Source organism: Pseudochaenichthys georgianus, chromosome 21 (genome assembly GCF_902827115.2).
Source record: "Pseudochaenichthys georgianus chromosome 21, fPseGeo1.2, whole genome shotgun sequence".
NCBI lineage: Eukaryota > Metazoa > Chordata > Actinopteri > Perciformes > Channichthyidae > Pseudochaenichthys > Pseudochaenichthys georgianus.
The window spans coordinates 11,376,909-11,398,473 of NC_047523.1; the positions used below are offsets into that span (position 1 = coordinate 11,376,909).

At 42.7% G+C, this 21,565-nt stretch overlaps 1 protein-coding gene across 5 annotated transcripts in view; it reads left to right on the plus strand.

The window, feature by feature from the left end:
• The window catches only part of slc39a10 (solute carrier family 39 member 10), a 39,212-nt gene that overhangs the window by 11,183 nt on the left and 6,464 nt on the right, over window positions 1-21,565 (plus strand). The window contains exons 2-8 of one of the 5 annotated variants that reach the window (XM_034109888.1): window positions 1,882-1,955; window positions 8,444-9,628; window positions 9,856-10,033; window positions 18,298-18,473; window positions 19,699-19,863; window positions 19,960-20,068; window positions 20,966-21,274. In XM_034109888.1, coding sequence (XP_033965779.1) covers window positions 8,465-9,628; window positions 9,856-10,033; window positions 18,298-18,473; window positions 19,699-19,863; window positions 19,960-20,068; window positions 20,966-21,274 — 2,101 coding nt within the window. In that variant the 5' untranslated portion in view covers window positions 1,882-1,955; window positions 8,444-8,464. Of the gene's footprint in view, window positions 1-1,881; window positions 1,964-2,494; window positions 2,595-8,443; window positions 9,629-9,855; window positions 10,034-18,297; window positions 18,474-19,698; window positions 19,864-19,959; window positions 20,069-20,965; window positions 21,275-21,565 lie in introns of those variants that run through there. The other 4 variants (XM_034109886.2, XM_034109887.2, XM_034109889.2 and 1 more) reach the window with 4 other exon arrangements.

The following is a 21,565-nucleotide window of genomic DNA, read 5'->3' on the forward strand; positions in this document are numbered from 1 at the left end:
TGATTAGGCCAATGACAAGCACCCATTCGACTTTTGACCTACCCATAGGCTAAATTACTTTGTGACACTTGAGTGACTTCCTGTTAGCTAGAGCGCCACATTATTTGCTAACAGCAAAGTGAAACATTTATCGTTTGTTAGTCCTTAAACGTCCACGTGTGGACAAACAAAACCACCTGAAAGCGAGAGGGATTCTGCACATAATAGCCTAGCCTCGTGAATACAAGTAGCTTACTTCTGGGTCTCTGTGTTTCATTCAAGCTCTGTCTGTCTGTCTGTCTGTCTGTCTGTCTGTCTGTCTGTCTGTGTGTGTGTGTGTGTGTGTGTGTGTGGGGGGGGGGGGTGTGTGCGCGAGAGAGAGAGAGAGAGAGCTCGCGCACCGGTGGGTATCTACCGGAGATCGCTGTGGTTAGCATCTGGTGCTAGCTAGCCAAGCTAACGGATATAAGGAGCTTCTTCCACAACAAGGTGGAGGGAGAACTATCTCCTGTCAGACTGAGAGTCTCAGATAACCTCAGCTCAGGTGAAGTAAAGGACTCTCAGTGTTTAGATTGTTAACTTTAGTCTAGTTATCTCAGTGGGTCTCAAACAGTTTGTTTTAAAAGGGGAGTGATTTGTAAAATATCTATAAAGAAATAGAAAATCTGTTTACAGTTCTGTTTCATATGGGTGTTGAGAGATGTATCCATAGATCTCTTAATGTTGCTCTCAAAGTGCACCAGATTGATGCTTTTAACTTCAATATTTAAAAAAAATCTTCCCGGAGAAGCATGCCCCCGGACCTCACTATGTGAGGTGAGGACCCTCCTAGAGGAGGTGAGGTCCACCACCCACTTGTAAAAATAGCACTTTACCCCTGCTTACGTGAGCTGATTATCGAGCCTTCATTGTAACAGTCGCGGGTACACTGTGTGCGTGTGGGGAGTGTTGCAGTAGAAAAATCAACTGTAGCTCTGGTGCATTAATGAAAACCCTTAATCTTTGAGCACCCTCTATGAAACGTCAAGCTACCCCACAGCACCCCCTAGAGAAAATCTCTGGCGCCGCCATTGCAGCCACCCCTTAGGCTATCCCTGCTTCATTGTCTATTTCACAGTTAATGGAACCATCATTTATCAAATTAACATCATTATGTGTGAAGGATGTTTGAAACTATCCATAGAGACCATAAACTGGTTAGGAAATTGTTGACTTATGTATAAAATAAGGTGAGAAGTAGGGTAATGTTTTCATAGACTTCTATACAATTTGACTTATTTTGCATTGACTTCAGATTGTTTATACACAGAGTTTGCATCTTATACAGTGTATGCCTCTACCGGGTCATAAATAGTTGAAACTATGAAAGCTGAAAAGCCCTGTAGAAGGAACAGCATAACCTGTTTAATAAAGTGGCAGATCCTGCTGTAAACAGTCATCTACTTACAAGCTTTAGGCTTTGTGCTGTTGTTCCAGTAACAGCAGCAAACAAGATAATTGCCTGTTTTTCTGTTAGCATCACAACTTCAGTGAGCTTGATATGCAATTTAGTGGGTCATAACAGATGAGAGGAATTCTAAGATGTCCAAACTGTCTTTAGATTATTCCTAGATAAATTGATTGGTATATCAAATGTCAAAACAATGTGAAGAATGTCCACTCATGTTTTCTAAAGGTCTGAGCTGATGTGATCTTTTTTTGTCAGTCTAAAACAAAAATATGTTAGATGTAATCTCCTATTAAACAGAGAACAGTAGGAAATCCCATTATTTTAAAGCTAAAAAAGGCACTTTAATTTTTTTATCAAAATAATTGCTCCCAATCCTAAAAGCTTTTGTCTTTAAAGGGAATATTACACTGGCTTGAACTAACACCAGTTTGTCATCTTTAATATTTTTCCAGAGTGCGTCATTCAGAAGAGTTGGAAACCCCCCTCAAACGGTAGCATCAGAACTGGGGGCCAAGCAGAAAGAAACGTATGCTGGTGAGTTACTAAATTATCACAGTTACAATGAAATAATTAGTCACATGTCTTAACGTGATTGCATCAGCGACAGCCCGATGATTCAGTCATGTTAAATTGGAGTTGTGAGAAAATGGAATGGAACATTTTGGTTTGTGAAACTCTCAATTTAAAAATAAATAAAAATGGGTCTAAGATTACACTCAAGCTAATTCAGAAGCTTAATTTGTAATTTATTGTGATGTGTATAACTCAATCAAATCCCCCCAAAGTATCTGAGGTGATTCTCAGTCGAACTCAGGGGAAACAAAATGTTCATGATTTGTCATGCTTACTTAATATGTTGTGGTTGGTGAACCACTTGATAAAACTCTCATACTAAATAGACTTGCTCCTGATTTCCCCTGAAGGCTAGGCACAACAAATACTCTAAGCAGGGACACACAAGCAGCTTTGTTGGAGTAAAGGAGGGTGTGCTCTTAGAAATAGGCCCTGCATCTGCTGAGAGGTTCGTAGGTCACCTCCGCCTCATGTTTATAAACAGTGTCTCACTGACAGCACTGAAGTTAGACTGGTAACCACACACAGCGTCCTGAGCCAGAGCAGCATCATTCACTTAACTTCACACACAAGCCAATTCAAAGGCAGACCGGTAAGTAGCCTCACTTCTCTAGAAGGTAACTTTAGTGTTAGTTTTTATTGTTTTGTTTAAGCAAATGTTTGATTTGTCTTTGGGACTTTTACATGTGGTTTATCACCTGAATGAGTCACACATTCAAAGTTGTAATTTAGGTGTTTTACAACCTTAGTTTGTGATGGAAGTTCACTGTGAAAATGACCCGCGATAGACAGTTACATTAAGTACTTGCACACTTTAAAATAGAGATAATAAACACTGCTAGTTCGTGATCTTGTTATATGGGGTGAAGGAAGTTAATAATGAGCAAAGAGTCATTAGCTGATAAGCTGTTGATGTCGTCTGCTCGACGGTCGAGACTCTGGAGATTAAACTTTGTTTTAGCCAAGCCAAATCTTTTAAAAGTGTATTTTCTCTAACCGAAGTGGGATAGATTCAAATTCTGTATCAAACCGAGAGAAGATTTTAGATTGCTAGATTGTTGCTCATTTCATGTTTCATGTTTTAAATTACGCTTTTGTGGGATTTTCTGTATCCACTGTGCTTTGGATGCTTCTTGTGGGTGTCCGGAAAAAAATCAATATAGAAGTTTGTTATTTAGTTTTTGCTCCCACAAACCTTTACTGTTACTAGCCTGGACAAGTTTGAGGAGGATCTCTCATCCTCTTTATTGTTGAACATTTAGCCCTGTATCTCTAGTCTGCAACACAAATCCATTCCCTCCAGATGGCCATGCTGTACATTCAGTCTAAACTTTGCTAACAAGCGGCCTGCCAAAGGCCTTTGCGAGTTTGTGTGTGTCTGTGTCTGGTCTCTAGCAGTATTCCTCATGTGACCCACTCTTTACTCCTCCTCCACCACCCTCACCCCCCATAGGCTTCACAAGAGACCTCATGAGGGTCATTTGACTGGAATGATATTGCTGCTTCAGGCTTTTTAGAGGTGAAAATAAGCAATTTGTTACACAATTCTCAGTAGAGAGTGTATTGTGCTCCCTGATACGCTTTTTTTATGTGCTATGCTAAGATAAAGGTAGCAGCTGAGGTGGTGTGCGTGCACTATTTGTTTATGGTCTGCATGCTTATCGTGCTAAATCTTTTGGTGTGCTTTCTAATGATTGAACTTTGGTAGACCCTGCTGCAGTGTCTTCGAAGGGATGCTCTTGTCAGTCTTTTTGTTGATTACTGATTTAATGTCATCAAGATCTATTCATCTGTTATCCGTCGTTCCTGTTCACAGTCATTGTTTTACAGTCTCTCCACCCAAAGGTCTACATACAAGCTGCCTCTGTTTGGCTTTATTTGAACAGCTATGGGGCTGGTCTGCAATTTAGTGTTATTGTTTCATGACTTGTATGTGAAATCTCTTCAAGGTGATTTTATTATGTAACACATTTGTCCTGATATAATGTAAAACAGGGACATACTTCCTTGCATTAGACATCCATATGATTATTTTATGTGACATTTCCATTAAGATATATCAATGTCTTAAAATATGAATATTGTGTTGGGATTTTCAGCCCAACTTTCTAAATGCTCACATTTTAGGCAGCAGAGCATTCTAAGCTATCAGGTGACAGAACTGTCATTTTTATCAGGTGTGCGAGATAAGTCACATTTCTCGCAGGAAACAAAGCCACAGTTAGATAATCGGTCCAGCCACTTGTGAGACAGTCACTACGGTTATTTGGCACTGTGGCCTTAGAGCCGGGCTAAGACATAAGGAGCAGGAAGCAGCTGCTCAAGGATGGACTGACCATGCTTTCTTGTAGGGCTGTGCGATTATGGCAAAAATCATAATCACGATTATTTGGGTCAATAATTGATATCACGATTATTTTGACGATTATTCATTGACCATTTATTGAACTTTAAAACAAATAATATTTTACCAATAAACAAGATCAACAAATATGTTGGAGCGCACTTCCAAAACCATACTAAACATAAATTATTAATATGATAAATACAAATAAATTAGACCAAAATAAATTAAATCAAATATGATGCAGTGCACTGTCACAACCTACTGAAAACTCCTTAACATATAGCCAACATTTTGGTAAAACATATTCAACATATTCCACTCAGTTAAACGTTGAAGGCTGGCCAACCGTCATGGTCCAGAAGTAACAGGAAATAAATGTTGAACTACAATTTAAGACCAATGTAATCTCTTAAAGATTTTTTGCAAGAAACACCAGCCTGTTTACATCAGCTCCTAAGTTCTAACCCTATCGTCTATTCCTTGACCTCTGAGTGAAACGTCACGGGGTTAAGGGATAGTGGATAGTGGATAGGAGAATTCAAAAGGACTTAGGAGAAGAGACTGCGGTAGTTTAGAGAATCCGAATGCACTTTCACTATCCGACGTGTTTATGATGCGCCAGCGGACGTCATTGTGTGCGTCTGCTGCTGTGGGGAAACTATGGAAACCACAGTTTTCTATACAGCGGACTACAACATGGATGTTTAATAAGAACGAGGGACTACTGTAAAGTCATCTAGAGACTCTGCACCGTGCTCTGATGCTGCTGCTTTGCTTTATGAACGTGGACAACAGAGAAACATATTCTTCATGACCAAAGTTGGAATTGAAATAAAAAAGGAAAGTGAAACTTATGCTCGTCCCCCTCTCCCTCCGGTCCACATTAATACCAAGGATCCCAATACGTATGATTGTATGAACTAAAGATCTTAAAAGCAATACAGATGTATTTATTATAAACGTTAGTCCTTAACATCTATCTCTGTGTATCACCATTCAAACATCTTTTAAAAGTTGAACAAACTCCACACAGCTCAGTAAAGACTGTGAAATGTTAACTTAATTTCAGTAAAAACTAACGTTCATATTTCTCTTTTTGATTATAATACTGATGAACGTTCAAAACAAAGCACTTTGGCAACTTACCACCTATGTTTTAAAAAGCTTAATAAGCACCGTAACTTTCATGATATCATTTCTCGGTCATAATCGGTTGTTTCCGTGAACGGCCGACCGTTGAGTGACGGCAAATGCTGCGGCTGCAAGGCATTGTGGGGCAGCATTTTCGCTTCTCCTGTCGGTTAGGGAGGTCCAGTGGTTCCTAAGCTAAAGGAGGTTATAAAGGAAGTTTGAAACCTCCTTTCCTATCATTCTCATCATTCTAGAGAATTAGAACGGCACTTATCATGGCTGCCACTGAGGGACTTCCGGGTCATTTCACTCCTTTAGGAAGGTTCCTAAGCTAAATGGACTATTCGACTTCAGCCCTGGTTTGGTTTCAGAGATGAGCGCAGGCAGGTGACAAGCCACCTGTACTGAAGACCCTCAGCCACGCCCGACGCATGGGGTGACGCCGGCCAATCACAAAGCTTTGATGCGTTCAAGTGCATTATTCTGGCACAGGAAGATTATGTTACAGGACATTAACGATGAAACAGAATATTGTTGTTCTATTTTTAGACACATCTCGCGATCGACTGGTTGGGCACGCCTGGGCTAGACCATAGGTCTGTTGTGGTAGCAAAGTAGTCAGCTGAAGCCACATCTCTCTCAACTTCCCCACGGCATTTGTCATATAGTGCAGGCAGCGCAGACCTGCTGAAATAATACCGAGACGGCATCGCGTAATGCTTGTCCAACGCGTTGACAAGTTGCTTAAAGCCCTGGTTGCTAACAGTGCTAACTGGGCAACTAACTGTTGTCTGGGCACAATGTTTCATTCACCCACTCCGCCCCCTGGTTCACCTCTGAGCTACGTCAGCTCAAAACAACTGGCCGCCGACTGGAGTGGCTGTGCAAGAGCACCGGACTCTCAGTTCACACGCAAATGTACTCGGATCACCTTCACCTCTACAAGAACGCGCTTTCCAATGCCAAGTCCTCATATTACTCCAACCTCATCAGCACTGGTAACAACAGAGTTCTTTTCTCCACAGTCAGTCACCTACTTCAGCCTCCTCAAACCCTCCCTCCAGAGATCTCCATTGACCAATGTACTGACTTTCTGCAATTTTTTCACTCCAAAATTAACACCATTCATTATTATATCTTTAGCGATGTGAAATGTAATGGCAAAGTACTTGCAAATAGTGGAAATAGTTTTACCCTTCTACAGTGGCGGCCGGCCCATAGGGGCGCTAGGGGCGCCGCCCCACCTCTTGCCAGATACAAAATAAAAAAAAAAATTAAATAAAAAAAAAAAATATATTTAAAAAATATATATATTTTATATTTTAATTTTTAATGAACAAGGTAAATATCATACAATTAGTATCACAAAAATGTATAATCTACAATACAATCTCGTTTAAAATTGTGTTACGATGTCTAAAGTTACTGATAAGTCACCTGTTTCCTGCCTGGCCTTGCCCATGGCATTAGTTTATCATTACGGGGCAGAGCCCCCAAGCGAAACAGCAGCAAGCAACCAGCAGGTTGCAAAAGTCTCAATAGTAAACTGTGCCGCCGAAACATAATTTCAGCCAATCAGCGGCGTCAAATATTTTGGTGACGTGGGCGCTCACGTTGGCGCCCATGTTGCTTACGTGCGTTGACCTGAGTTGTTTTTTAGACTCGTGAGTAACCAAGGTGACGCAGTATTTGGATGAGAATGGTGTGCAGGTGGAGTCGCCGGAGCCTCGGTCCGCCCAAGAGCTACTCTCCAATCCTTTTGAAAGGAGAAGTTTGGGAGATAAATTGATACTTAAAGACCTTGGACCGGACCAACCCGATTTGTATATATCACAGCAGGCTCGTGAAAAAGACAAAACGTTTAACAACAAGGCTTCTCACATGGCTAGCTGGATGCAAACAGGTAAATGCTATCTTTTGTTTCACATGCTTGCTCTTCAAACAGCCGGGGACAGATACGATCTGTTCAGAAACTAGACAAAAGTGAAACAAGTACAAACCACAGACTGTCTGTGTCATGGAGAATACAGTCGCTGCTTTATTTATGTCTGTATAGGCCGCTGTTGTGAGTGTGGACGGTCGGAGCATATATAGCGTTAGCTTAGCCAAGCTCCATTCAGGGAACAAGGCGAGGCGAAAGCGCACCCAGCAAAATAATCGTATTTTGTCAATTATGCTGTTTTCATAATCGTCGCAAGCCATAATCGTAATCGCGATTAAAATACGATTAATTGCACAGCCCTACTTTCTTGTATAAAATACTTATGGGAGTCACAATTAAACCTAAAGGAGGATGGATTAAGGTAGCCCAAGCAGCTGGTGGTGGACTTCAGGAGGCCCCAGCATTTTTGCACGCACACCAGTGAACATCCAGGGAACAGACGTTGAGATTCTTAACTTCTTATTGTTCACCTGAACAATAAACTGGACTGGACCAATATTTCTACTGTTCTTTACACGAAGGGAGAGAGCAGACTGTATCTCCTCATGAGACTGAGGTCTTTTGGAGTGCGGGGGGCAAACAATATTACATTCAAAGTAATAGGGGCTGTGTGTAACAACAGCAAAACTATATCAAAACATCCGTTAAACTCTCAAACAAGTTGTGCAGCGTACCCCAAGTCTCATTTACTTAGTTGTATCCGCACTACTTCTAATGAAGTGTTTTAAAAAGCAGGTTGATAGTGAATATGCACTAGATTGGAAAGTGGTCAGCATAGGACTTGTTAAATGAGATTTCCATTTTACTGAAGTAAAGACAAAGTCGCCCACATTTCCTAGAATTTTTTTACGATACTTACCTAGGAAGCATACAAGCTAAACAATGCTTCAAGGTAACAGGGTGATATATTTGCTAAAACAATGGTAATTTTAGCGGTACATTATTCTTATAAGCTGTTATTATTTTAGGAATGCAAAAAAAGTTATTCAAAATCTAATACTTTTTCATTACTCTTTTGCAGGGGACCAGAAGTAAGGGGATAATGCGAGTCCACGTGCACACCAAGTTCTGTTTCCTGTGTGTGCTCACCTTCCTCTTCCATCAGTGCAACCACTGCCATGGAGAAGAACATAGCCATCAGCACGGTGGACACCCCCACACCGACCACGACGAAGTCCACTCCGACCTGCAGATTTCCGAGGATTCGTATGTGAAAGGAGCCACTTTTTCCTCCGAGTCCAAGAGTCCTCCAGGGAAAACTCTAGAGAAGGAGCAGCACTACTACATCCAACAGCTATTCAGCCGCTACGGCCAGCAAGACAAGCTCGACTTCGAGGGATTTCAGAGTCTGCTGTTCAGCTTGGGTCTTGGGGAAGTGAAGTTGGTAGACGCTCAACACGAGGAGCTGGGCCATGACCACGTGGCGCACCTCGACCTGGTGGATGTGCAGAAAGGGCATCACTCGCATGCATCCACCACTGATGGCCACGGGCACGGACATCCACACCACAAGCCTGCCTCCCACCATCCACACACGGAGCAGAATCCCACAAAGTGCACCCAGCAGACCACTGCTGCCAGTCCAGCTACGGGCGCACATACAGGACATGACCACGACCACGCCAAGGTAGTAGATAGTGAGCATAAACATTCTGGCGGACATGTGCAGGACAAACATGTCCACAATCATGATCACGCACATGACAAAGGGCACAAACACGAGCAGGCACATGTGCATTCTAACCACAAGGACGGACCTTCTGAACCTCATGACCACAGTGATCACAACGATAATGGCCAAGCTGATCACGACCACAGCGTCCACAATCATGTCCCTGAAGTTCAGACGGGCACAGACATTCCTCCTCTCAGCCAAGAGCAGAAGCCCTCCGCACAGCTGGAGCCGTCCCAAGCTCCTCAGGTGCCACGGTCCTCCCCCGCCCCTACAGAAACTCAGACCAAGAAGCCGAGAAAGCCAGCCAGGGTCAGGGGACAGCGGGGGCGAAACAAAACCTCTTCTCCAAACACTCATCAGCCTGAGGCAGCCGACCACGACCACGATCACGACCACGACCACGATCACGATCACGATCACAGCTATTCTCATAAAGATAAGAGAGAAGCTCCAGGAGGGCCTGGCTCCCCCACCCTGCCAGTCCCCGTTCTGTCCGGCCACCCTAAAGGATTGTTTCACCAGCATGGGGAGGTAGGACTCAAACTCACAAACTGATTTTGGCTTTGACCTGCCAAGAGATGTTATATGAATAGATTCATAGCAAGTCTTTTTTAGTAGCAATAATAGCAAATTCCAAGTAAAGTGTTAATTTATTGAATTCGACCCACATGAATACATTTTGCGTGGAACAAGCTAGGTTTTATTTCAGTATTAATAATGTATTGACTGGGTTTCTTTACTATCTCCTCTCCTTCCAGTGTCTGAACCTGACTCAGCTCCTCACCTACTACGGCCTGAGTCCTGATTCGCTCATCTCGCCCAGCCAGTTCACCTACCTGTGTCCCGCCCTGCTCTACCAGATAGACAGTCGCGTCTGCATCCGCCATTTCCACCAGATGGACGTGGCTCAGGAAGCCTTGGAGCCCGTCAGTTCTGGTAAGAGCAGAGTATCTTTTCGACCAGTCCATGTTGACTGACAGTTGCTGTTGGTGATTCAAATGATTGGGCTGTACTTAATGTAATTTCTTCTTACGCGTGAAGCTTCTATTACAATTTTTAAATAAATAAGCAGAAAGAACAGGTTCAAACACAATTAATAGACGTGCAAAAAAGGAATCTGCACAGCATTCAAGTGTTAAATTACAATTTAGATTTTTTTTTTTTTAGATCTTCTCACCAATATTTTGGGCCAAACAGACCCAACCCAACGATCATTATTTGCTCAATGGATCAATTAAAAGTATGTTTATACTAGGGCTGTCAGTCGATTAAAATATTTAATCTCGATTAATCGCATGATTGTCCATAGTTAATCGCGATTAATCGCAAATTAATCGCACATTTTTGATCTGTTCTAAATGTACCTTAGAGGAATATTTTTCAAGTTTTTAATACTCTTATCAACATATGAGTGGACAAATATGCTTTATGCTAATGTTTATTATCATTTGAACAATGACAAATATTCTCATGAATATTAAACACAACAACCTGGAACCTCTCTCATTCAATACAAATTGTGTGTGTGTGTGTGTGTGTGTGTGTGTGTGTGTGTGTGTGTGTGTGTGTGTGTGTGTGTGTGTGTGTGTGTGTGTGTGTGTGTGTGTGTGTGTGTGTGTGTGTGTGTGTGTGTGTGTGTGTGTGTGTGTGTGTGTGTGTGTGTGTGTGTGTGTGTGTGTGTGTGTGTGTGTGTGTTGGATCGTTGGAGCTATGTGCAACTCAAGACATATGCTCGAACGGGAGCTGCCTGGACGCTGCAATCATGAGTGTGCTGACTTCTCGTACAATGTCCCACTGTCTGGCTTCCTGCATCAAGTCAAGTGCTCGGCGCAGTTGTGGCGAAATGTCGCTCCTCTGTTTTCATTTAAACAGCTCCTTATATCCGTTAGCGCAGCTAGCTAGCACCAGATGCTAACAACAACAATGCACGTAAGGTCTCTCTCTCGCTCTCGGGCCACACACACACACACACACACACACACACACACACACACACACACACACACACACACACACACACACACACACACACACACACACACACACACACACACACACACACCCTCCCGGTCCTCCCGATGGCCAGTCGGTGCCTGCCGGTGAGCGTGGAAGTGTGGTCTGCTGCAAGCAGGCAGCAGGAGCGGGGCTGTCAGCATCAGCTTGTAGATGGTATTTTAAACTCGATGCGCTCTGAAACTACGGGGCGGCCGAGGGAAAAAAATACACATGCGTTAATCGCGTTAAAATAATTAGTGGCGTTAATTTTTTTTTGCGTTAACGCGTTATTAACGCGTTAACTTGACAGCCCTAGTTTATACCCATCAGTACTGAAATCACAATTGGATACCTCATCCCAATAATACAGTGAATTTACTCCAAAATGAAAGAAAAAGCCAACTTTTTCAATAACGAAATGAAACTCAGAAAGGTGAGATATGATTGAAACAATAAACACGATAGTATTCTATTAAAAATAATAAGTGAACAGAACAACTATTGATCGATTAACATTTATTGCAATAATAATTTGGTCTATGAGAGTGAACATAGTCAGCTGTAAATGCTTATCTGCTGTGCGCAGGAAACCACAGAGACATCACATAATACACCATTAGGTTTTTGATGTGATGCTATCAGGAGGAATAACCTGGAGCTACTCTCTCTGGGGGAGGGGCAGACCTGCATAATAGAATGTTTATTTAAATAATCACGCTGTATTTTATCGTGATAACATTTGGGGTTGGCAAGGCATTCCTCTGAGAATCTCCACTCTTTGTTTCCTTTTGGGCACAACGATAGGGCAGCGTGTTCTCAGTGTCTGCTATGTAGAGCAGATAATCAGAGTGAACACTCACTCAAGCGTAACCTGAACACTGACATTAGTTGAGGAAAACCAAACAGGATATTGAAGGTAATTTTAGAGCTCACAGACCCAATGAGTGGGCTAGCTTCCTGTATGTCTGCAGAACTAACAGCATAATGTGTAATGGGTTTGATGGTAGGCAGCGTAGTTTGGGAAATGTCGGTTAGAGACTTAGCTCTTGAGTTTTACAATCGCACCGAACTGTTGGGTTATAAGAGTGTGTTGGTAAGAGCCATGCTCTGTGGTCTCGATAACACTTTGCCAAGGCTGCAACCACACCACCACACACTCAGCGCAGTCATTTAGACTGTTACACTTATTTGTACAAGGAAACGTTTCTCAAAACCAATATGCATTTCTGTTGAAAGCATGCTTCTTGTTTATGTATACACGTCTGGACACTGCAGTGAAATGCATGTGTAGGCATGGATGGCTGGAAAACACCTGCATGAGTTGGTGTTGTGGGGGAGTTAATGTGCTAGTTACTATTTCAACCACATAATGAGATGTTTGCTATTTTAAGGTGTGACTGGATGCAGCCACTATTTAGCATAATAATGACTTGATTCATTCGTTCAGTCAATCACAAGTCCCAGTGAGCACACGCATGACTAATGGCTATCAGCAGGTTCGATAGACACTGAATATATTAACCCTGGTGCCACACTTTAAAAAATAGTCACTTTGATGTTCTAATAGGAGTGTCTTTGAAAGATAAGAGCGACACAAATATAATATATTTATATAATGTTCCACTTTCACAGAGTAAAATATTTTAAACTGCTTAAAGGTCCCATGTCATGGCCATTTCCACTGATCATAATTCCATTGTTGAGGTCGACTAGAATAGATTTATATTGTGCAATTTTCCAAACTCACATTGGTTTCTCAAACAGCATCTCTGTAAAGTATGTGTATTCACTCTCTGTCCTGAACGGCTTGTTGGAGCTCCTGCCCCCCCCTCCCTGTGAGCCCACTGTGCTCTGATTGGTCAAGTGACGTGCAGCTGCTCGTTGCTGTGAGGAGCAGACAGGGCTTCCGTGATAGCGATACAGATACAGCGAGAACAAGCGAAACTCATCCTGAGCACACACAAACACTCACAGCCGAAGTAAAAACAATAAGTGTGGCTTGATATTGAGTAAGAAAAAGGTTGATAATGCTGTGAGAATGGGTCTGCGGAGAGCATTTCTCCGTGATCCCAACGTTTACCCAGTTGTGGTAGATACCTTGTTTGTTTTAAACATCATAAATACACAAACAACAATGAATACTTACAGGTTGTGTACCCGAATCTCCCGCTGGTCCAAACAAAGTAGGAACAGCATCGTTCTTCTGTGCCCTACGCTGTACATGTCCGCCATGAATCGCTGAAAGGTTTGCGAAGCTTTGTTTGGTGAAAGGCTGGCAGAGGGTGGGGCCATAGCTCTGGGCGTGGCTACTGGGTATCCCTACGTAGCGATACCCCGGAAGAAAAAGAGACATCTCCAACGAGGCGTTCTGGGGCAGCATAGACAGGTATTTTCTGTGTTGAAAGGCTGATATAACAGAATGCATTAGTTTATGCTCTCGGATCCAAAGATGTGATTTCATAACGGACATTTTAGGTGTCTGCACTTTGTATAAGCAGTTTATCAAAGACAAATTATAGGAGCATAGGTTCAACTCGCAAAATATGAAGAACAAAACAAATACCTTTTCCCAAATGTATGCCACATGCATTAACACAGCACAATATTATCGTACAGAATAAAGAGCCAAAAAAGAGAGCAGTTGGAAAAACCCAGCCTGCCATGCGTGTCGGGCCATATTTCCCAGGGAGAAAGAATGAATAGGCGGCCACATTGTGGCATATCACATGCAGCTGTTGATAGAGTACATTATGTCTAACTGAAGCACTCTGTTAAGGGTGCTTCACGAGCCCTTGTTATTTAGTAAGAATAGTTGTCATGACAGCAAATTAGTGGCCTTAATATGTGTATTAAACCACCAAGAAAACTTATTTGAGGAACCATCTCACTTGTGTTTAAAAAAGTAATCTTCCTTGCATTGATTACTTGCTTTTAGTTTCCAAATCCCTGGATTAAAACAATTCTGAAAACAGAGGAAGAGGTTGAAAGATCAGCTGTTAAAGATGAAGGTCGCTTTGAAGCCCCGCTCTCTCTGGGAGTGTTTCCCACTTTATGAGAATTCAAATGATAAAATCATAGCGTTTTAAAGTTAATGAGTTACAGGCTGTGAAATAAAAGTCATATAGCCATACAAACTGGCACAAATCAAACAAGGAATCAAGATGTATGCAAAAATAAAATTGAACCCGTTGCTGCTTAAAGAAATTATTGAAATGTGCATTGCATTTGTAGGAATATATCCAGCCACCTGGAATGAAAATGCATTATACGATAATCCATCTGACCACACTGCATTTCCACCTTTTTGTTCCTATGTTCTTTATTATAATTGGATTTCAGTTTTCACTTACATTATGCTAAATAGTTTGGGGGCTGTCATTGTAAACAACACGGCAAGTCTAGGGGGTCACGAGATGTTCTGCACAACCACGATTTATTTTTAGAGAGGTCCTAAGTCCCACTTTTATGACCAAAACAATTTGAGCTGCTAACGTTTCTGTGAACACTTCAGGTCTGAAAAGTTAAACCATGGGATTGGAGGAATTCCCAAACACTTCACCCATTTAGTAATTACACACACTTCCCCGTCACGCGCTCTGGGAACAGTCATAAAGATGGTAATGGCGACGAGGAACACAGCGGGAACGAGTCAAAGGGGCAGCACGGCTCCTCATTAGTGGAAGTCTGCTATTGTGCACCGAGTCGACCACAGGCTTCGCCACGCGTCGTGGACCATCTCTCCTTTACCTCCCGCCGCCATCCATGGGGGAGCTGGGGACATTTTGCAGTCGGCTTCACTCAGGTCCCCTCTCCCCTCTTTTTTCTTCTTTTTTTTGTGCGCTGTGCCAATTAGGAGAGCCTAAGCGACACCCTGGGCCATTTTTCTGAGCCACAGCTCACAAGGGGATGCGTAATTGGAGAGAAGACACAGACCGGTGGGTCTCCTTCGCCTCTCTTGTGTTCCCCTATCGTCCAACTCCCCCCACCAGCACACCTCCACACAAAAGCACAACCGCATAAAGGTAATGAGAGGGAGAAGTAGATGAGCTGTGTGAGTGAAGGACCCGCGGTGATGTACTGCTGCCTGATGTTCAGACACCTATCAGGGCTGCAAGGTGTTCCGCTCCAAGAGACAAATAAGAAAGCAGTCGTGCCATATTTCACTTCTGTATCGAAGAGAAGGAAATGACCTTCGCTTGTCCAGTATGTACTTACTAATGACATGGTTCTCCCCAAAATACTATCTAGGGATAACCGGTGTGGTCCAGCTTTTCCGGGAAAAGTGTACTCGTGAAAAGTCCAGCTCATTTCAATCCCTCCGGATATAACATTCAGTGAAAATAATTCCCCATATCATCGATGTCACAAGCAATGAGATGCCATGGCTGTTAGGACAGTGCTCCGGCTATGGAAGCTCAAATGTATCAATGCAGAGTTTTCACCATTGTTTCAAGCTAAATCCATCCCGAGAGGCCAACTGGACGAGGGATTGCTCATCCTCGTCTTCATTGTGCCAACAGAAAGAGGATTCTCTCTGCTGAACAAAATAAAAAAACAGCACTTGATTTTAAGTCGACGGTTTGATTAAAATGTTTTTGATAGCCATCATATCAACCGTTTCTTTAAATAATGTTAAATTATATACACAGAAATTATTTGACCGGTAGTTTTGCATTTCATCCGCAACACTGCTCTATATAGAAGGGAACCAATTCTAATAATGGTATAACCATAAAATATGCTGTGACCATTCTACCTCCTAACAATAGAGAACCGCAGTGACGCGTCCTAACACCCGGAAGTAAGTTAGCATTTGTACCACTTCCAGTTCCTTCAACAAAAAGCAATTTCTCCACAGGATTTTGGAAAATAGCTCCAAATAAGGTCTGTGTTTGACACAAATGGAAGAGACGGATCACGTTTTGTTCTACGACATTAAATACATCAGCAGAGATTTTTGAAGAGTGTACGTGTCTGAAAAACGATGGCTGTTACCAAGTGGCTGAATAGGACTACAGAAGTTGTCCAGGCCGTTTTACGTCATTACACCGAACACGTAAACACTGCCGCTAATTTTTTTTTTCCGTGTTCTGCTTGAAAGCAAGTACCTGCCCAGTGTCCGAACTACACCACGGTCTCCGGGGGAGCTGGGATTTTTTCTTTTTTTTTGCGGGGGGGGGGGGGGTAAATGCTGATCCGTGCATTAATAGCAACAGCACAGACATAGGCCTATTATAAAGAGAACATCCGTTTCACACGGGGTGGTGCCACAGGTCTACATTTACATGAAACGTCCCGATGGATCAGGTTCATGTCAACTGATTTCCCGAGCATGTATGGGCTACGCAAACTTCAATCAACTTGATAATAAATAATCCACGGACCACAGGCAGGCAGGGAGGAAGAGGAAGAACAGGTGGGGTGGTCATCAGCAGCATCATCATCTTCTTCCACATCTCCTTCGACCTCTACTATGGTAGTTGTAGTCATCAAGTTAGCTTCTCTTGGCTCGTCTTCTTGTGTCTCTTCAGCCCCCAAGTTAACGTTAGCTGTCAAGTTAGCACTAGCACGGACGTTAGCTCCCATCTCTCTCGGTTCTGTTGTAGCAGCAGTCACAACGTACGATGTGCTACCACCAGCTACATTCGGTTGGTCTTCTTGATCAGGTTATTGGCCGTCTTTTTAAAGAAATTGCCCAAGGTACGTTGTTTTTTTCTTTTCGACATGTCAGCAGCAGCAACAATGCCTGGTAAACATGCAGTGCCAACTAAACGAGCTTGTGAGTGAGTGGGTAGTGGGTGGAGCTGCGGGCAGCGTGCAAGCAGGCGACACTTTTTTCATGAATCATAAACTCTAAATATAATTTTATTTCACTTATTTTACACCTTTGAAAAAAAAAACATGCCCAAAATGGAATTTATTTGGTCATCATATCAGTATTTTAGAGAGCTCCCCCCAAATTTCATAAACCATGCTCCCCTCCAGTTCGCACCCTGTACCTGCCTCCTGCAAACGGTACCATTTACAATCTGTATGTTTGAATATGGATCTTAAGTTGGCGTGACGTTGAAGCAGCGACCCTGCTGTAGTTTGCTTATAGCATAACGTTAGCATTTTGCTTCTTGCGACTAGATTTATGATTAGAAAATTATAAAAGTAGGATAGACATGTGGATATTATCCGGCTGAACAAAACGTGATCCGTCTCTTAAATGTGTGTTAACCACAGACCTTATTTCGAGCTATTTTCCAAAATCCTATGGAGAAACGAAAGAACCGGAAGGAGTTGACATCCGGGTTTTAGGACGCGTCACTGCGGTTCTCTATAAAGACTGGGTAATTTGAAAGAGACACTCCAACCTCAAATATTATTGGGAACTCGGATTCTGGATCCCGCCAACGGAGCCCCGCGCCCCCCCCTGAAATTCAAGGTGTATAAAAATGTTTTATTCATTTTTTTTTTTTTAAATATATATATAGCACCAAATTGCAACTAAACTATCTACTGTCACTTTTCACATTGAACATGTGCTCTTTTATTAAATAAACTAAACACTTTCACTTTCATTTTAAGTTGTGAGTTAAAATGAAAATTACTGACTAACTTTCAGACTATTGCTCCAGTTTGCTGTCCTGAAAGGCCTCACTGAATGAAATGGTCTGTAAGATGTGCATTTTATGCTCCCTGTGTTCCAGTCAATACTCGTCCTATAGCTGAACGTCTGCAGTCAGGGACCCATCGGCTTTGGTGTGACATTGAATTTCATACGACATTAAACATGTTGTCCTCTGTGACGAAGGAATCCAGAAGTTTTCTCTCTCTGACAGACGGACTGACAGTTTAAATGATAGTGTACCTTTTCTCTCTCTTGCCCCACGTCTGCGGCCTTGAATATAACAAATGAGGAGAGTGGAATTCTGCTGAAATGTCACTTCACGTTTCTGGCTTCAGGCATCATGTGTCATCACAAGGACACAGGGATTGAGATTCTCTGGAGGATGCTTTCCTTCACACGGGAACAGGAGGGGTAGAAAAATATCTTAAGCCAGCCGTTAAATGAGGCCGATGCTGTGGCTGATAGAGTTATTTTTATGGACTTTCACAATAAAATACATTTGCAAAACATAGGGTGTGGCCGTGCTTGTTACTCATGCTCTGTAGAGTGAATATACCTGTCTTACATCCGTCTCCCTGTCTCTCCGCAGTGTGGGTGTGGCTGTGGGGGTTCGTCTCCATCACCATCATCAGCCTGCTGTCTCTGCTGGGCGTGGTGCTCGTTCCCATCCTCAAACAGTCCTGCTTCAAGTTCCTGCTCACCTTCCTGGTGGCGCTGGCCGTGGGAACACTGAGTGGAGACGCTCTGCTCCACCTGCTGCCTCACGTGAGTTCAGACGGACAGAACACCCTGTGTTCAAAGGGTTAAATCACTTTTTGTAGGGCAGCAGCTTTTTAGTTTATGACATTGGTCCTTTAACCTTCTCTGCACGCTAAGGGGCAAACCCACAGTGACCGGTGATTCAAATACATTTAGAATAACTATTTTAAGTTTACTTGATTATCATTTATGCTCAGAGTAAACCGATGAATAGAAGCCTTATCAACATAAAAAGGTTAAAATTCACGTGTACATCAGGGTTTCCGTTAGCCGGTAATTACCGGTTTTTAGCTGGTAAAATGTATTAAAAACCGGTAAATTCAAAACCTGCCGGTCAAAATGTCCGGTAATAATTAGGGAGGCTCCGATCGATCGGCCGCCGGTCATTATCGGCCAATATTCACTCTTAATAGTTTGATCGGTGCTCTCTATAAAGGCCGATCAGGAGAGCTGGATCTGATCGATATGGACATAAACGCCAGTGAAGTGTAACCGGACGAGAGATCAGATTCAGATATTTTTTTTAAACAAAAATATATATATTTTTTTAAAAAAGGATTCTTAACTTGACCTATCAAAAGAAGGACTTGGTATATAAAAGCTTATTTTTAGCAAAGTGTGATAAATCAAAGCTGACAAAATGCCTTGCCACTAAATCAGCCAATCACAGGCCAGCAGAGATGACATGTCATGGCTCGCCACAGCTTCCTGCATGTCATAATTAAAATATCAGATTTGCTGTTTGATATATTATTAACACACATTTAATGACTTTAATGTGATTATATTAACCTCTTAGCCAGGTCACACTTGAAGAAGAGATTTGATTCCTCTAAAGACTTTTATCTGGTTAAATAAAGGATGTATATTAATCAGGCATAGGCACGTTAATCAAACAGCGGGCAAGCTAAAAGTAAAACGTTTGTGTTTCTTAAATGGCAGGTTTCTATATTTAGTTATACTTCTCTTTCATTGTCTTTACACTTACACTTACCTATTTTAAGTTGAATGTGCAAACATGAATTGTATTTCTTCTGAATCATGTCATAAACCTTTGTGTCGTATGGCGTGAAGGGGGTCAACTGTATCAACTTTTCTTCCTAAATGTGAAGCTTATGGTAATTCCAGACTGACTTGGAAGACCTGCCTCACCCACACTGCTCATTCTGTTGTTCCTCTCAACATCAAAATGTGTGAAATCTATGTTCTGATCAAGTCTTCACGTCCACAGTCTCAGGGGCAGCACGACCACGGCGAGCCCAAGTCGACCGACGAAAGAGATTATCTGAATGACTTTGATGGAGTGTGGAAGGGCCTCACGGCGCTGTCCGGCATCTACTTCCTCTTCATCGTGGAACACTGCATCGGCATGTTTCAGCACTACAAAGACCACAAGGTGAGACACTTCATTCCCACAAGCTGCTTCCGTCTTTGAGTTTGGTAAGAGTGTTGCATTTCTGCAGATAGATTCTAAACTTGGCTCTGCTCGCAGGGCATGAAGAAGGCTAATGAGGAGGGCACCATCGGCAGGAAGTTGTCAGATCACAAATTAAATCGCCGCTCGGATGCAGAGTGGCTGCACCTGAAGCCTCTCAGTGAAGGTAAGAAGTGTTCAGACAGAAAGATTGGTTTCTGGGCCGCTAACTGAGGCCAGCACAGGTCGAGTTATGAAGAGCCACACCCCCAGCAGCGGGCTGTCACAGTAAGAAAATAAAAACTGTCTGCTGATTCTGTTGATACAATATAATGATTACGATGTTAAAGACACTGCTTATTTTCATTCCTGATTGATCCCGACAAATGTAGTTCTTACCTGCAGCGTGCCCACATGTTGTTCCTTTCTTACTCGTGCCCATTCCCGTGCATTTCTATCAAACATATTCTAGAAGTGGATGGTGTGCATTAGAATCAGGGCCAATGCATCAAAGGGTAAACGCTTCCTGTTTCCTAAATAGGTGTAATCTAATGTACTTATATTTTACTATGCTATCGTGGGATAACTCGTGTTTAAGATTACAAAAATGAGTTAGCTGAGCCTTTGGTAATGCTAAGTGATGTTAGATTTACGTTAGCGTTTTGCAAGATCTCACAAAGGTGTTGAGACTCAAATCAGACCTCAAGAAAGTTCATTTCTTCCAATTATTCTGTCGGAAAAATGCCATTTGTGTCAAAATGTTCCAAAGATATGTGTGAAAATAGGTCCAATATTTACTCTGGTGACTACAGAGAGATATAATCAGTAATTATCTGCGTTCACGCTTAATTATTCCATTTGAGTTAATAGACTAACACTTACAGCTAGTCGCTTTAAAAGGCACAGCCACTTGACACCGATACATCAAATGTACTCAGTCAGCATTCTTTTCTTAAACATTAATATTAATGTATATTTTAACCTATTACACCACTTGTTTCCAGGGACCCGACCTGATTCATTCATCTGGCCCACAAGTCTTTTTCTGTGCGGCCATCACTGTAACATCTCCTCTCTCCTCCAGACCCTGAAGGCACCGCCGTCTCCTGTGACAACGGTCACAACGACACTCAGCTCTCAGAGCTCCAGACGCCGGACTCGCCCACCAACAAAACCCCGTTGGCACCCAAGGTATCCAGCGAGGAGCACCCGCCCCCCCACAAGGAGAACGGAGGCAAGGCCAAGAAGCACGGACACTCGCACGGCCACGGCCACTCCCACGGGGGGAACTGCCACTCGGACCAGGAGATGAAGGACGCCGGGATCGCCAGCATCGCCTGGATGGTCATCATGGGCGACGGCATGCATAACTTCAGTGACGGTCTGGCTATAGGTGAGAACTTCTGCGACTGTGTTTCATCTGCAGGTCCACTTCGAAGCTGAAATGTATTTACTGGAATACCCTTAAAGCTGTTGGTCACATTCTGTCGCCCCCTCATGATTTCTGACATCACAGCAGCCTCATGAAATGCCGTTCTCCCCTCAGCAATGACAAATGGTAAATTGATTCTCTAGGTACTGGTTTAACTTCTGTTAACTCGCTAAGAACAATCCTGCCTCCCTAATTACTGTATAGACGTGGAGCGATATGAACATGTTATGGCAACATTATTTTTGCCTGAAA